General features: G+C 48.5%; 1 protein-coding gene and 1 pseudogene across 2 annotated transcripts in view; both read right to left on the bottom strand.

The window, feature by feature from the left end:
• Nucleotides 1-4,284: 4,284 nt before the first annotated feature.
• On the bottom strand, nucleotides 4,285-9,600 carry LOC308439502 (2'-5'-oligoadenylate synthase 1A-like; annotated as a pseudogene). Its single transcript has 3 exons — nucleotides 9,419-9,600; nucleotides 7,558-7,846; nucleotides 4,285-4,313 (listed from the first exon to the last, which is right to left on the bottom strand). The product of its transcript is annotated as a 2'-5'-oligoadenylate synthase 1A-like (transcript).
• A 7,405-nt stretch (nucleotides 9,601-17,005) lies between these two features.
• Nucleotides 17,006-17,662, bottom strand: part of RPH3A (rabphilin 3A) — a gene marked incomplete at its 3' end in the record, with an annotated part of 64,669 nt that continues 64,012 nt past the window's right edge. The window contains exons 20-21 of the mRNA XM_080941221.1: nucleotides 17,485-17,581; nucleotides 17,006-17,136 (exon numbers count right to left, since the gene is read on the bottom strand). Of these exons, the coding sequence (XP_080797347.1) occupies nucleotides 17,006-17,136; nucleotides 17,485-17,581 (228 nt within the window). The remainder of the gene's footprint in view (nucleotides 17,137-17,484; nucleotides 17,582-17,662) is intronic.

The raw sequence follows: 17,662 nt of genomic DNA, 5'->3' as shown, positions 1-17,662 counted from the left end.
GGCAAGGAGAAATGAGCTGCTGCTGGTCCCAGTGCCTAGCCAGACCAAGCTTGGGATTTTTAAAATTACACACAAAATAGTGTCACGTGCAATGTTTACTTATACCTAAGGCAAAACATCACCAGCAGGGCTCAGACAGCTGAGACATCAGCTATACTAAATGGTCTTCATTCAGCTAGACTATAGGTTTCTGGGTATGGGCTTCTGTAAATATACAGATAAAGACTCACAAAAGGATAAAGAATTTGCTTCTTAAAAAATCAACACTCTGGGACTGAGAGTCAGCACTAAGAGCACTGGAGACACTGAGGTTTACTGAGTACAGGAAAATAAAATTGTGTGCCATCTGTGACCAACGATGACTTTCAAACTTAGTTGTCTGTGTGAGGAAGACATTTGAAGCCCTGAATTTAATCACAATGCACTGACTCAAACTCAAAACTAATTTATTCTCTCTCCTTCCTTTCTTAATTTCCTTCTTTATATATTTGTTCTTTTTTCCTTCCTATTAACTGGATATTATAATTCACAGAACTCCAAGTATCTCCAGGGTCTCAACTTCTGGAATTCCTCCCCCAACCCTAATTCACACAGAGACCTAATGGTTCCATAGGTCAGTGTGATGAACCAGCATCTTGTGAACAAACAAACACATCAACCACAAAAGGCCCTCATGTGCTTTGTCCACTTGAGCCACTGATCACTAAGAAGGCAGGAAACTGCTCAGGGCCAGCAGATCCCAAACACTGCTCCTGTCCCCACACCTTACTGCTGTCCCCAGTGTCTCTGTAAAGCAGAAGGTGGGTCTCTCTGACCCACACACCTTCAGTTCTCTCACTAGCAGTCCTGAGATTCAGGAAACTAAATTCCCACAGGTATTAGAAGATGAATATCCCATGGACACAGAATCCTTCACACTCTGCCTGGTGCTTTATCTGAGCCTTCATGGACCTGGTAATGCTGGTCTATGATTCCAGCTTTGCCTCTCATGAAACACCACCAGATCCACAGAGAGGGTTTTAATAAACCATGGCCACAGGTCTCCTGCCAAGCTGTGGACCCATTATGTCCACACTAAGACTCCCACACAAGTCCTTCTCTCTTCCCCAGCCCCTTCAGCCCTCAGCTCTGAACACTATCTTCCAACTACACTGGACCCTGCTCATCTTGGCCTGGTTCTCCCCTTCAATGTGGCATGCAGTGACTCCCTCATGCCCAGGAGGGAGACACAGAACAAATCCCTTCACCCCCATTCCTGTCTTCCTCTCCAAGCAGGACACTGGTGACAGCTGGGTACCTCCAGAGGAGCCCTGGAACCACAGCATTTGTCCCAGACCCTGCCCTTTCCTTCTGGTCTGGCTTGCATTTGCAATCTCAAGACCCAAAGAGAAACAGAGACTGTCTCTGTCCTTAGCATGGCACTGCCGGTGGTTTGATGATGTCTAGAGGGAACTGGCAAAGAGAGGATGAACCTGGGACATACACCAAACCTGGGTCCCACATTGATCTTAAGGAAGGCCCTGTCCTGAAGCATCTGCTCATGATGGGCTCAGTGCAGATGTGGTGGAGCAGAGGCCGAGGCAGGGCAGCTGGAGCACAGAAGGCACAGGTGCAGGCACAGGGTTGGTTATGACCCCGGAAAGGCCCCACCTGCTGATGTCTGGACTTTGGTTTCTAACCCAGAGCCTCTCAGCTCTTTAAACACTGCTGTCACCTTGCCATAGAGTAAACCACACAACTTGTCGCTGTAGCCAAGAAGGAATTGACCATCCCCTTGGCTTTCTGAGAGATTCTGGGTCTGTCTCCCACAGGCAAACTGCTTCTCTTGTTTCTGTATCTTCTGGTTTTTATTCCCACCTCTGGGTCTTTGTAGAGTCTGTTCCCAGCACCCTGCATGCTGTTCCCTTTCTGCAGCTGGAGGAGGCCCTGTGTTCTTCTGTCCTTGGCTAAGAGGTCCCTGTCTCAGGGAGCAAGACAGGAGCCCTTTCCAGGGTCCCAGTCAGAGCCAGCTGCCCTCCCTACCTCCCAAAGATGATTATAAATTGAACTTCCTGACAAAGGGGAGGAAGAACCAGAAGGAAATCTGCATGGGTGTTAACGACTCTACACAGCTGAATAGCTAATTAAAACTTAGTGATGGAGAGTTGGAATGTTGCAGAGCCAGAAAGGAATTATCATGGGCTCCCTTCAGCACTGTTAACTGGCTGGAATTGCCCACCCTTGTGTTGTACCCAGCAGAGAACTCTGCCAATGAGGACTGACCTGGCACAGGGTGCCCATGTGCGCAGTAGTGGCAGGATTGTTTTACAGATTGACTGGACACATTCTGTTTGAATTTGAGCACCACTCCACAGGAGGACACTCCAACCTGGTCCTGCACAGCTGGTGGGGACCCCATGGCTGAGCGATCACAGGCCCCAGGGATAAACCTACCACAGCTACGTTAATGAGCAGGGAGAACTTCAGGCTGCTCCACACATCTTTATACCCAATACTATGCAGGTGTCTCTCCCCAAAGTTCCTGCTTCTCAGATGACTCTATTGTGAGTCAAGTTGCATTAATCCCAGCCAAGACAGAGTTGCTTCTCCTCAGGGTGTCACCCCTGTCAGGTGGCCCACATTCCAGTGGTTGTCCTCACACCCCTGTGAATATCAGAACCGCTGACTGGATCCAGCGGTTGACCCATTAAAACAGTCACAGTATATCAGGATGGGTGAGGGTGACTTGGGAGGAAAGGGAAGTGTGAATTTGATCAAAATGCATTGAATGTATATTAGGATAATTTCAGAGGACATTTTACAAAATGTCCAGAAGGATACTTAATTCTGCTATATTTTGCCTTTCAAGAGGCACAAACCACTTCTGCAGAGCTGGTCAGTTCCTCAGTGGCATCCTGACCATATCTGTTCCTAGCAGCTGCAGGACATGTGGCCTGGAGGACAATCCCGGATCTTACCCCTTGTGACCTGGACACACCCTGGCTCAGTCAGACTTGACAAGGAGGTTGGCCTCCTTGGAATGACTGAACCTTGTTCAGATACATAGGAGAACACAGAACTGGTATAGATCAGCTAGGCATAGTGGCACAGTATAATGCCAGCAACTGGCACTGAGGCAGGAGGATTGCCATAAGTGGACTGATAGCTAGAGATCCTGCTTCATTAAAAAAAAAAAAGTCACTGAAATATCTCAGAGGTTGCAGGGTTTTGTCACCAAACTGGTGGCCTGAGTTTGGTCCCCATAAACCCCATGTTGGAAGGAGAGACAGCTGAGTCCTACGAGTTGTCCTCTGACTTCACAGGCTCAGCCACAGGAAATAAATGAATAGAATATTTAAAGCATAATCAGCCAGGCTCTCGCTCAGATCTGCTCAGGATCCTCAGCTGCCTCTTGTCCTCCCATCCTGGCACTTGTGGGAGGGGCCTTCAGCATCTCAGCTCCCTCAGGCCTGGGCAGAGTCCACCAAGGAGCCTCTGCTATCAGCCAGTCTGTGAAGACTGTTATTTGCTAAAGGCCTGCCTCTGTCCTAATGAGGAGATGATGGAAAAAGAAAACCTTAGAACTGTCAACGATCTGTGACCAGACCTCAGGAGAGCCAGTGTCCCTCTGATTCCCTCCCTCTTCTCATCCTTGTCTGCAGCATTGCAACAGTAATTTAGGTGTGACAGGTTCCAGAACCTGCTCCTGTCCCCAAACCCTACACCTAATCTCATTGTCCACTCTCAATGTCCGTGAAGGAAGAGGGTAGGTATCTCCCTGGCTCTCATGATTCAGTTCTCACTGTAGCAGCCCTGAGGACCAGGAGCCCCAGTGTCCCCATGTGTGAGAAGATGCCTGTCCCCCAGACCCTACCTTCAGGTCCCTGCCCTGCTTAAGTTCCTGTACCTGCTTCCTTTATGGATGAACAGTGACACGAAAGTTTAAGCCAAATAGACCCTTTCCTCCAGAACTTGCTTTTGGTCATGGTGTTTATCATGGCAATAGTAACCGTGACCAAGGTTAATATACAGGAGGGGCAGCTGTTAATAATAGCCCTGCCCTATCCTGGCTCATGTGCAGAGAAGAGCAGGCCTGGAATAGAATATTCTACTGTCTTATATATACCTTAGGCATGGATGGTCCACGCAGGCTATCAACCTTAAAGGTCCTCCAGATTGTGGTCCCAGGTTACACTTAAACAATTTAAACAGAGACAAAAGCCTGCCAGCCTGGGCAGCTGTGAGAACCCCACAGCCAAAATAACCAGAACCCATTTCAGACGACAGTGTTGCTGCCCAGGGTCTCTAGCCTTGCTGGCAGAACCTCGCTTCTCCTGTTAAGAGCACAAGGGACTTCATGCCAGACCAGTGGCTGTGACCCTGCCCTGAGGCTGGACCTGCCCTTAGAGTCAAGCTCTTGATGTGGGGATGGACCTGGTGGCCAGGTGTCAGTCTGGCTTGTCTCCTTTTGTAATGGGAATTGCAGGCCAATCTTTGTGAAAAGAAACTTTAGCAGAAACTTTCTCTGGGACCCTAAGCTTCATATATATAAGTTTTATATACCTTGTGGTATAGATTTTCTTTCTCACAGTTTCTCACAAGCCTGGTTAACTTAGTGCTTATCTCAGGCAAAGTGCAGGTGGGGCTCTCTGGCCAAATTCTGTTTTCTCTAATTTAATATTTCCTAAGCAAGTTCATCAGCAAATCCTTTCCAGCTTCCAATTTACCACCTCAAGCCTTTCCTTCACCCTTCCTGGGAAACTGCCCTCAACCAAAATAGGAGCCCCCAGAACACCTCCCGACACAATGAACCCCGGGAGTCACTGCGCCCTTTAATATCAGACTCTGGAGGTAACATGAGAACAGCAAGGCACTTATTTGCTCATTTTAATATAATTCTGACACGGTTTGACATGAGACGGCTTCTGGCTTCCATGGAGCATCTAAAAGTCTCCAGGCCACCTGCCTCCAACATGGGCAAGCTAACAGAGAGAGCCATCACACTGAGAGTCACAGGTCCCAAGGGAGACTCAAGGGATGATTGACAGCTGCTGCTACCTGGGGTTCAGCTTCAGAAGCTCTGGGATTCTCAGTGCTGCTGTTCCTGCCTGGTCTCCAAGCCCCCTTCCTTCTGAGATAAACGCCCCGCCACACTCCTTGGTTTTACACGTACATACTTCTGTTTATGACCCATCTATCGATGTTTTTCCTTTAAGATTCTCCTTCCCAATGAGGATTACTGAAAGTGTATCTGAACAAACATTAATGTTCAAAATCTCAGTTTGTTAAATATGTCTAATGCATGATTATGTATATATGGCTTGTTAAGCAATTATGGCTTGGTATTTTGGGTTTTTGTTTTTTATATCATGTAATCAGTACCAAATTGAGTTGTAAGCAAATTTTTGTGTAAACTAAACTGATAACTTGGCTCACTTCTAGTTTCTTCACAATAAAGCTAAAATTAACAAATAATAGTGCTGATAAATAGAGGTGGTGAATGGTCCTGAGTCTTTCTTGAAGACAACTAATGTGTTTAAATTCTTTTTTAAAAATGAAAACTGGTTTTAAGGACAAAATATTCAAAATCATACAAGACTTGGTCAAACTGGCATGTCCCAGACTGTTATCCCAATTCTGGTCTCATGACACAGTATCGTGGCTACAGATTAATTTCATAACGAGATGATTGTCACTGCCCATGGTACTTTCTTTTTTTAAGATTTAATTATTTATTTCATATATGAGCACACTATTGCTATCTTCAGACACATCAGAAGAGGGCATCATATCCCATTACAGATGATTGTGAGTCACCATGTGGTTGCTGGGAATTGAACTCACGACCTCTGGAAGAGCAGTCAGTGCTCTTAACCACTGAGCCATCTCTCCATCCCCTTAGGGTATACTTTCTACTATTGGGCAGTTGCCCTCCCTCTAGATAAGATTCAGGTCTGTCTGTACCTTTAAATGGGTTTTATTTATGAAAACGAGTGTGTTTATACATACATGTATTTAAACATTTTTAAGGATTTTATGAATCCACTATAGTCATTAAGAAGGAAAAAAAAAAAGAATAAATGGGGTTTAAGCTCCAATACAGAGGCTTCTAAATACCTGCCATCTTCAGAGTTCTGGCTGTGCCTGAACTGTTCTTCAGTTTCGCTGAGGAGGTATTCAAATATGTTCAGAGACAGGAGAGAACTCAGTGGGTCTTCCTGTACAGTTTGTCAGCTTGTTTCTGTGCGGCAAGGTCTGTCTGCAAACGTGGAGCTTGGCTGGCACCCAGCAGATCTTACAGATTCTCCTGTCTCTCTCCCCTCATGCTGCCAGGGATACAGGTCAATGTGTGGCACTTCCTAAGCTTGAATGTTGTGAAAAGGATTAAATAAAGCTAATCATGGGTTAAAAGGCAGGGCAAGCAGCCAGTTGACATGAAGTGAACATTAGGGTTATTAAGAAAAAACCATGGAGAGTAGGAGGGAGCCCGGAAGATAAACAGAACCCACAGGAAGTAGAAGGGAGGGACATTCTGTTTGAAAGAGGTTGTTGAGTTGGTGAGAGAGTGGATGCATTCAGGAACATTGCTGAGGAGGAAGGTCCACTGTGCTTTCTCTGCCTCCCTGAGCTGCCTTTCACCACAGTGTCTGGCTTTCAAGTCTTCACTGGTAAAATTAAATAACTGAGATTCTGTCAAAGCCTAGATGAGATCTTTTAATGTGTGATGGTATAATATGTGTGTGCATGTGCTGAGGGGTGGCTGCATTTGCAGTTGTCCTGAGGGGGACAGAACTCCACTGAGAAGTTCTGTGTCCTGCACAAGCCCTCCTGCAGACACCCCAGGTCTCTGCACAGCTCTGAGGTTCCCAGTCTTTAGGGGAAGATTTGTGAATTTGTTATTTTCAGTGGAGCATCCTCTGTCTCATGTTTAGGGAGACAAAATGCACAGCCAGCCATAAATAGGACTGGTGACCTAAAGAGGCAGCTGCTGTGACTTCCTCCCCTAACTGAGCCAGCTCCGTACTTTATGTCCTTCAGAGATGGATCCTCTCTCCCCAGTACCAAATTTCTAACATCCTCCCCAGCTCATCTTTGAAGAGATGCTGTTGGGGTGAGTTTCTCCAATGATGAGCATTTTCAGCTCAGGGATGGAAGGTGTGGCTGGGGAGATGCTCAGTCAGTGATGTGCCTGACTCACAAGCATGAGGAGCCATGTCAGATTCCCAGGACTCAGGGAAAGGCAGTGTTGGGGGAGGATTGTGATGCCAGCGCTAAGAAGGGGAGACTCTAGGGTCCCTGGGGGTCTGCCCTGCCAGTCAGGCTCCTGAGAATTCTAACTAGAGAGAGAGACAAGGTCTCAATGAAGATGAATGACTCTTGAGATGTGTTAGCCAGGTTCAGGATCTCACAAGAGAACACCTATGAAATACACTTTTGAACACTCACACACATACACATGCACGCACACACACACACACACACACACACACACACACACACACACACACAGGTGGAACTAGAAGGGGGGAAGTAAACATGCTGAAGGGTGAGCTTGGGCTCTCTGTCCCACTGGCTTACCCAGGACATCAAAGGCTGGAAGCACATCAAACTCCACCTCTTGATGCAGATGGGGGGCGCTCAGCTTGAAGCTTAGAGCTCGGGGGTTGGGCCACCATGAACTCTGGACCTCAAACTTTACTCCAAAATGTCTCTCACGTTGAACCTTGTACAGCTGTTTCTTAATTTCTTCGATGAACTCTCCCCGTCGCTTTAACTGATCCTCAAAGCTGGTGAGATTGTTAAAGAACACCACCAGGTCGGCGTCTGACTTGCCCTTGAGAGAGGTGCCTTTGTGTGAGGAACTGCCCTGAAAAGCAAGGATGAGAATGACAAGGGATAGAGAGAGCCATGCAGTGCCGTCCAGATGCTGAACAGAGTAGGAGTCCTTCACTGAGGGGGATGGATGGATGGATGGAGAGAGCAAGCTGCGACATGTGCATTGGAATATTAGTCAGCCCTGAAGAGTGACATCAGAATCTATGTAGGAAAATAGAGGGCTCTGGATCTCCTCCTGGTACAGAAGATAAACCAGAATGTGAAGGGAAAACTCCGTGTTCATCTGTGAAGTTTATATCTGTGTGTGTGAGTGTGTGTGTATTCGTGTTTATCTGTGAAGTTTATATCTGTGTGTGTGAGTGTGTGTGTATGAGGGGGGTACTGTGTATGGGAGTTGGGGAGGGGTCTAAAGGAAATGAGCAAGGAAGAATAATGGGGGGGTCACCATAGCACATTTTCTCTCAGGTAGAGTCCATATTAGCTGCACACATGTGACATGAAATCGGAGAGCCACCCTCTGGGGGAGGGTCTGGTGCAAGGTAAAGGATAGTGGTGGTTGGAGGGAGGCTATGCCTAAATATACAGCTATATGAAAATGTAGCCCTGGTCCCATTGGTGTCATTGTGAGTTGGGGAGAAATATGCACAAATTACATCATTTCTCACTATAAAATGGCCTTGTGTAATAGAGAATAGCATATAAAATCATAGAGAAACTGACAAATTAATAAAGATGGCCCAAATCTCTAAAACAAATATTTTAAAAAGAAAATTTCATTCTGAGAAGAGCCTCCCTAAATAAAATGCTGAGAACCATCACTAACACACATGAGCGCCAGCCACTGTTGAGAGAGGGCATTACAACTGTCACATCTGCAGGTCGAGAGGTGGGTCAGTTGTTAAATTGCCCGCTGTTCTTGCAGATGACCTGAGTTTACTTCCCAGCACCCAAGTGTCCAGCTCACAGCCACCTGTGTAACTGCAGCTCTAAGGAATGTGACACCCACTCCTCAGTCCTGATGGGACCTGTGCCAGTGCATACAGAGCCCTACTCACAACTAAAAGGATAAAATGAAATCAACTATAAACAAGAAAAACCTCATTTCTGCAGCCTTCACAGAGTCTGGGATTTAGGTACTATTGTCATGAAATGCAAACTGACAGACCCAGAAGTGAGCCCAGAGAGGGTCCATCAATCCAGTCACACAGCAGGTGTTCTGTCCTCCGTGTCATATTGAACTTAGTCTATGTGTCCTGGGGTGTGGACTGGGAACACTGGGCATGGAGAAGGTGATTAAGTTATCCTGTGTCACACAGCAGTGCAAAGGTTGTAATCCCCCTGCCCCTGAACCAACACTTTCCACAATGCTTTGCTAATCTGGGACTCAGTTTCCCTGACTCTGAAATGGATGTGGCCTGGGAGTAGGAACATAAACTGTAGGTGAAGCTCCTTCTCCAATCCATATGTGGGGCCCTGGGGCTGGGGGGGACAACCCATGGCCCAGCTGTGATCAGAGTTGAGGAGGAGGGATCAGGGCTGCAGCCTGGCCTCTGAGAGTCCTCTCCCACCCCATTTAGGTCAGCTCAGGCTGAGGAGGGCTCACCTTCACCACCTTGGAGACCCTCACTGGGTGGGCAGCACCTTGGAAGCATCTCTCCTTCAGGAAATCACACACGACATTGATGGCTAATTTGATATCAGCACCAAAGCTGGTTTCCGTAAGGAGGTAATCCTCTATGAACTTTCCAGCCCAGAGGCTGACACACTGCTGAGTCCGTGCCCCATGATAGGTCAGGAGCTTTTTCAACTCAGCAGTCTGCTGGTCCTGAGGAACTTGGAACAGGATTTTCAGTTTCGAATTCCTAGTAAGGGCGGAGCTATGCAAATCACCCAGGCCCGGGCAGCCAATGACTTCAAAGCTTCTGACCAGGTACCTTCCAAGCCAGAGCTTTCTTAAGATCTACCCAAGGAAGAACGCCCAAGGAATCTGATCTGGTTTTTTCAGGATTTATTCTGGAAAAAGCTGATACACAACCTGTTTTAAGAGTAATTTGTACAGGAAGAAGAGGGGAAACAGAATCAGGAAACATCAGAAGGCTGCTGGTGGATTCTGAGCTCTGCTTCCAGTTCCTGCAAACATTTTAGGGGGGAGCTGCATGTTTTTTTCTTTTTAAGGACAGCACCTAAACAGGTTTTTTTTTTCTCTCTTACTTCTGGATTTACAGTTCTAGGAATAACAAAAAAATTCTAACAGAAAGCTCAGACTTTCCAGAAGCTTCCTCTCACATCCTACATTTTCCCTTGTGTTGCTGGGGGATAGGGGTGGGGATAAAGGTGGAGCTGCCCCAGGGCATTCCCAAGGGCTGGATAGGTAAGCACTGGATACAGTGAACTATCTGTCAAGGGTCTGGAAAGGTTGACAGTCGGCCTTTGGGTGGCACATGTCCTGGATGCATACTCGTGGGGCCAACACCCAAGGTCTCATCAAAACAATCTGATGTCCTCCAACCCCCTGCCTCTGTCTCCTCATCTCTCGGTTAGAATTTCTCATTTCATTATTGTTATGGTCTTACTTTGAGGCCAAGGCTGGACTTGAACTCACGATTCTTCCAGGCTGTTCCCCTCAGTGCTGGTGTTAACAGACACTGTCCTATCTGTCCCCATCCTTCTAAGTGGCTTAATAGTGTCTTCTGCAACATGGGCAAACATATACCTAAGGCAATATGTCACCACAAGGGCTCAGACAGCTAGACATCAAGTGCTATGCTAAACGGTCACCATTCAGCAATGCTATAGGTTTGTTGTGTATGGGCTTCTGTAAATACACAGATAAAGAAGCAGAAGAGGGGTGAAGAATCTGTTCCTTAGAAAATCAGCACTGGGGGGCTGAAGAGTCGGCCCTGGGAGCACTGGAGACACTACACACATATGGTTACCAGGTTTATGCTTAGGAACACACACAGGCTAGAGATAAAACCAGCACAAGGTTTGCTGGTGTTCATCTTTAATCCCAGCACCCAGGAGGCTGAAACTCGTGGGCCTTTGTGATTGGAGGCCACCCTGATCTATACTGTAACTTTTAGGCCAGCCAGGAGAGCACAGTCAGAATTTGTCTCAAGTGGAGAGGGCTGGAAGGATGGTGTTTAAGAGCTGTGGGTGTGTTTCCAGGGAAACCCTGTTCAGTTGCCAAACTGACATGGCAGCTCACACACACACACACACACACACACACACACACACACACAAATAGGCAGGCACACACACAGGCCTGCCTATGCATACACACACACACAAATACACAACTGTACACTTGCAAATGCACACATGCACACATGTACATTAACCAGGATTTACTGTGATTCAGAAATAAGAGACTGAACGTTTTACAGGAGCAGAATTGTCCTTTATGCGGGTACAATTGTCCAATTGCTAGTGGGGAGTGTTCAGCGGCACAAGGAGCTGCAAGTGATTCAGGGTAGAAATGGGACCTTGGGGGGTCTGCAGACCAATTCCTGCTTTCCTATGCTGGTGAATTTGGGTGGGGTGCTCACCCCATTGCCCTCCTGATTCTAACTGCACACTGAGATCAGCACCAAGTCTCTTCCTGCAGGGTGTCACTGAGACTGCCCAGGGCCTTCTAGGCCATTGACCCTTCACATACAAGAAAGAAAAGCAGCATTGTGGGTGGCCCTGGCAGTCCAGCAGGCAGAGGCTGATGCAGGAGAATGGATAATGGAGGTTGTTCCATCCTGGACTAGACCACAACTGGATTCACTCCAGAGGATGAGAAAAGAAACCTGCCACAGAGGAGGAAATAAATGGAAAATAATGATCCCCCCTCAAAGGCTATGGCTAAGAACAGACTCTGGCAGTAAATGGCTTCCGCTGACTATGGCTGTGTTATTCCAGGTGTGGGACAGCCCTCTGCACAAAGTGACAGCTTGTTTAAATTTCTTTTGGTCAGCCAGGTATAGTGGCACAGGCCTCAATCCCAGCATTCAGGAGGCAGAGAAAGTTTTGGACTTCTGGGATTTATTTGTTTATTTATTCTTATTGTTTAGGCTAGCCTGGTCTATAGAGTGAGTTCCATGATAGTCAGATGGCAGTGGTGAGATTCTGTCTTGGAAAATAAGCAACAAATTTTTGTTGGTTTTTGTGAGCCACCAAATAGATTCTGGGAACTGAACCCAGGTCCTCTGCAAGAGTATCCAGTGTCCTAACCTCCTCTGTGCCATCCCCCCAGCCCCCAGGTACAAATCTTCTAGGCCTCATTGGGAGGTTTGGGAGGCCTGGTGGATCCTGAGGGAACTGGGAGAATGAAGGCCCCTCCCACAAGTGCCAGGATCGGAGGACAAGAGGCAGCTGAGGGTCCTGAGCAGATCTGAGCGAGAGCCTGGCTGATTATGTTTTAAATATTCTATTCTATTTATTTCCTGTGGGTGAACATGTAAAGTCAGAGGACAACTCATAGGAGTCGGCTCTCCTTCTACCATGTGGGTCCCAGGGACCAAACTCAGGCCACCAGGCTTGGTGACAAATACCTTCATGTTCTAGGCTATCTCGGTGACCCTTGTTGTTGCTGTTTTAGGCCATAATCTCATAGTCTCACAGGCTAGGCTAGCCTTCAACTTATAGCAATCCTCCTGCCTCTGTCTCCTGAGTGCTAGGATTACAGTGTGTCCCTTTGCTCAGCTCATCCATACTTGTCCATGTCCCCCCCACCCTGTGTGTCTTAACAAGTGTCACTAAGTCCAGTGAGGCCAAATCCCATGGCCTGAATAAATCTGGGAGTGCCTGGATCACAAGGTTTAAGACCCTGAGTCACCCTCTTGGCCACATGGCCAGCTGCTGGGATACACTGCTACCCTCATGAGCCCCGTGACCCAGCCCCCTCCCTATCAGCTCTGCCTGCCCTCAGCTCTGCCTCCAACTCCCACTCAGGATAAAAGGAAACATGGCTTGTTGAAGGTTAGGAGTTCGTGGACACTAGCTCGAGATTCTCATCTTTTCCTTCTGGCTGGTGCCTGCCTCTCCTGCTTTCTCTCAGCCTCCTGTTGGGGGGGTACCCTCCCCAGCTCAGGAGCATCGCCTTGGATGGGCACTGTACACCAGAGCCCAAGTATAGGGCAGGCATGTGAGATGACGTTAATGGAGCCCATGACACGTGTCAGGGTTCATCATGGATAATGTGACTGCTATGCCCCAGGGATGCTCCAAATTGTTAAATGTCAGAGAATGCACCTGGCCAAGACAAAGGAAAGACGCAAGTGTGTGGGGACAACATGTCCTACCTCATCACCCCATGCAGGCTCTGTCATAACCGAGAGAAAAGGTCAGTTAGCCTGTTCAGGAGTCCCAGTGCTCATGAAAATGCTCAGCCTGGTAGGCGTGTCCTATGCCAGGATCAGGGGTCAGCCTTTTTCAGGATGGGCCTCCCTTGGTTGTTGGCAGTGGCTGCGTGGAGTGCTGTACACAGAAGGGTCCTGAAGTCTTTGGCAGGCTCCTAGGTGTCTGCTGTATTGATTAATGATGTCAGCTATAGCAAGGGGTGCCTCAGAGGGCTGGCCCTGGCTCACATGTACCCCTGTGGTCACCGGATGGCAAGTAGCTGACCTTCAGTAAGTGGGCTGACCTGAAGGCAGCTGACTTCAGTCACTATGGAGGTGAGAATTGGCCAGCAAAGGGGAAAGAGTTTCAACTCTCCACAGGGACAAGAGTCTGTAGGACAGTGAGCAGAGTGCAGGCAGTTTGCAAGGAAACTCTCAAGGCTCCCTGGTGATTCCTGGAACTAGAGAAATTGTCCTGGAAGAACGTGGTGGCAGGAAGGGGCTCACCTTCCCAATAAACTGCCCATGTCTTCTAGGGACTCAGTTCAGTGGGGCTAAAATTGTCTTGAAGAGCCAAGTATGGCCATGCACACTTGCAACCAATCCCAGCCTCCTAGAGGTGAAGGTGGGGGACCTGGTGGAGAAGGAGTTCAAAGGTAGCCTAGGCTACATATGCCATTCAAAGAAATCCTGGACTATATGAGACCTGTGCTGAGGAGTTGAGTGGAGGGCGGTTTCTAGGTGTTTCTGGCTGTCAGGTCATTGAGAGTGTGGAGTATGGATCTATCCGTGAAGGCTTTTTCTGAGCTGGGAGGTTCTTAAACCCAGGAATGGATGGGATGCTTGTCTTAGTCATGGTTCCTATTCCTGCACAAAACATCATGACCAAGAAGCAAGTTGGGGAGGAAGAGGTTTCTTCAGCTTACACTTCCACATTGCTGTTCATCACCAAAGAAAGTCATGACTGGAGCTCAAGCAGGTCAGGATGCAGGAGCTGATTCAGAAGACATGGAGGGATGTCACTTACTGGCTTGCTTCCCCTGGCTTGCTCAGCCTGCTTTCTTATAGAACCCAGGTCTACCAGCCCAGGAATGGCACCACCCACAATGGGCTGGGCCCTCCCCCCTTGATCACTAGTTGAGAAAATGCTTTACAGGTGGATCTCATGGAGGCACTTCCTCAACTGAGGCTCTTTTCTCTGTGATAACTCCAGCTTGTGTCAAGTTGATACAAAACCAGCCAGTACAATGCTCTATGTGATTCTTAGTTGCCATCACTGTGGTAAGTGCTGGGCTGGAAGTCTAAGGTCCAGCCCCCTCCCATTTTGAGCTGCCTTGGGTCTTTTCATCTGTTTGATAAATGATTCAATCGAACAGGGCCCCACTCAAGTCTAGGTTCTTGTGTGTGTGTGTGTGTGTGTGTGTGTGTGTGTGTGTGTGTGTACAAGTTCATATGTGTGTCCATGTGTGTAGGTGGTTGTCAGAAGTCAACCATGGTATCTTTCTGTATTGCCCTCTACTTAGTTTTGAGGCAGGGTCTCTCAGTAAACCTATAGCCCACTAATGGGGTACAATCTGCTAGTCAGTGAGCACAGGGCTCCCTCCTCCTCCTGTCTCAGCCTCCTGGTACTAGGATTGTAGACCCATACCTCCACACCCAGTTTTATTGTGTGTGTTTATGATGATTGAGCCATGACATGCATGTGGAGGTCGGGGAACTCTCTCTTTGCACATTTATGTGTGTTCCAAGGACTGAGGTCTCATCTCTAAGCTTGTTTGACAAGAGCTGTTGCTCACAGAGCTGTCTTGCTGGCCCACAACTGGCTCTTCACATAGGTTCTGGGGATCTGAACTCAGGACCTCATGTTACCAGGCTCTCTAGTGACTGAGACATCTTCTCAGCTCCCAGGATCTCATGTCACTTGGTCCCACATTTTTTGACATATCTCCAAATATGGGCAGGAGAAGGAGATGAACACATGCCTCCTGTTTGTGGGCTCCCACTACCTGGCTTCTCATAAGATGGGGGTCTCCTGGGTTTCGTTAGCCCATCTATCTATGTTCAATATGAAATAGGCCAGACAGCACCTCTATTTGGTTACTACACTGTACCCCAATAAATTGTGTGGTTCCCCAAGCCTCTACAAGTCCTGTTCGGAAGGCAGAAGAAACCTATAGAAACCAACAAGAAAGAGAAGCAGGCCAGCAGCTTTCTTGGATATTCCTACTTTATTTTTTTGGCTACATCTGTGCAAAGAAAGGCGGTAGGCATCGTGCATGCACCCCGGGACTTGTGTTCTATGTGGAAGGGTGGGTGCGTGTTGGGGAGGATAAGGTATCAGGGCACTGCGTGAGCAGGCTGCATTCCGAGTCCATAGCCAAAACCAGCATCAGGCTTGGGTGACTCAGCCAGCATGCTTTCTCCTAAAGGTGACCATGACAGGGAAGTGGGTGGAGCATCGGACCTATGAGGACTAAACCAGGAAGCCATGGGCAAGGGGGGAGATGAAAGTGGGAAGGTCAGCCACCTTGGAGCAGGCAGAGCCTGATTCTAGAAGAGAGTCATTTCGAGGAAACACAAGAGTCCCTCGGGAACACCACGAGTTGCTGAGGATGGGGGGGCATCTCAAGAGATGTTGGAAGGAACAAGCAACACTGTGAGACTTGGGTTTTTGTCTTGGTCTGTCTGACTCTATAGGAGGGCTGTTGATGGGGAAAGACTATCAAGATGGGAACAGCCAGACTTGCCTCTCATGCATGGAAGATGGTCTGACTCTAGCCTCAGATGTTTACTCCTCTTGATTTGTGATGATTAAAGCTCTAAATATTGTTTGATCATTGTCAGGAACCATAGGGAAGAGGTGTGTGTGTGTGTGTGTGTGTGTGTGAGAGAGAGAGAGAGAGAGAGAGAGAGAGAGAGAGAGAGAGAGAGAGAGAAAGAACAGAGGTGGTTCTGAGTGAAAGTTTGCGGGGGCGGGGGGGACAGGGTACTCTGTTCTTTGCAAAGAGTAGAGGAAGGATAGAAGTGTGGGGTACAGGAGCAAGCCCCAACACACACAGAGCCCTGTGCCACCTGTGTCCATTTGGGGACCAGGGACTAGAAAGAGAGATCCTGGACCTCAGGATGTCTCTAGTGCTGCCATGCACCCAGGCTGTGCCAGCTGGGGGCCCCAGGCTCAAAGATAGCCAGCCATGCCAGCAGGAGATGTGGTGATGTCAGAGGTGTGGGGACCAGCTCCATCCGGCTTGTGAAGATGCTGGCCAGGCTGCCAAGGGGCACAGGGTGAGGCTCTGCCTTGCATCCCCCACTGTGGAGGCAAGAGTAGAAGAGAGGGAGGGGTAGAGGGGAGGGGTGGGAGGGTGGGTGATGAGGGACTGACAGAAGATGAGCAAGGAGGAGAAAGGTGCAGAGAGAAAGGTTAGTTTTACTAGGAAGCAGATAGGCTGCTTCCTGAAAGACGGGCTGCAGGTTCTCTATGTTTTCTTTGTATCTACTTCTAGGCATGTCTAGATTTGGGGCTGTATCTGATTTTTTTTTTTCTAGAGTGATTTAGAGAAACAGAGGCAGCCTCAGTGTATAATTTCCGCCACCCCCCACTGGTCCTCACAGCCTGAGGGTTCACCAATCCCCAAGGGGACATGAAGATGCTCAGGGTCAGAGTAAATCTCTCTGTAAATGTCTCCCTACCCCCACTACCCCATCCTAGGGACCAGAGCAGGCTCCCATCCAGACCCTGAAGCTCAGAGAGTTCATTGGTTGCAGAACCTGAAGTGGGGGAGATATCAAAGGGTCAAGGTTGGCATGGGAGGCTCTGCAAGGGGAGAACAGCCGGGGCAGAGACGGGGATGCCTGGGCGCCGGGTCCTAATCACTCGACACATGGCTCTCATTCTGCAGTTGGTGCCAGCGTTCAATCTTCTTGTCCTTGTTCTTCAGACACTCGTACCAGTGTTTCAAGCGCTCGCCTTTGGCCGAGATCCCCAGCTGACAGCTCCCTGTGGGTGAGCAGAGAAGAGAGGGAGGGGCCGGTCAGTGGGGAGAACACAGTGTCCAGTCACCTCTCTAGACCCAAGAGTAGAACGGGGAGAAAGACTGTCCTCAAGCTGCGACACCCACAGCCCTGCCCATTCTCTCAGAGGCCTGATGCTGTGTGACTGTGGTCAATATAACCACCCTCTGAGCCTCTAGGATGTGCTCAGGACTCTGAGTCCCGGGTTAGTCCTGAGCCTGAAGAGCTGCTGGAAGATGGGGTTGTGTGAATGTGGCCGTCCCCAGGGCCCCACAAGGTATCCTCTTCTGGGGAGAACAGATGAGGAGGCTGCCCCAGGAGCTGGTGTACTCACCGATATAATCATTAGACTTGCCAATGTCGTAGTCCCACACCGAGATATCCAGGGACTTTTTGGCCAGGTCACTATGTTTGATATCATAAAAGAATTCCTGTGAACAGCAAGGGAGAGGTGAGCAACAGTTCCTAACAGCTAGGGATGCCCATGAGCAAGGCATTCTGGGAGCAAAGAA

The sequence above is a fragment of the Micromys minutus genome (assembly GCF_963924665.1).
Source record: "Micromys minutus genome assembly, chromosome: 29".
NCBI lineage: Eukaryota > Metazoa > Chordata > Mammalia > Rodentia > Muridae > Micromys > Micromys minutus.
The sequence above is the reverse complement of the archived record's forward strand: the minus strand, read 5'-3'. Positions and strand labels throughout refer to the sequence as shown.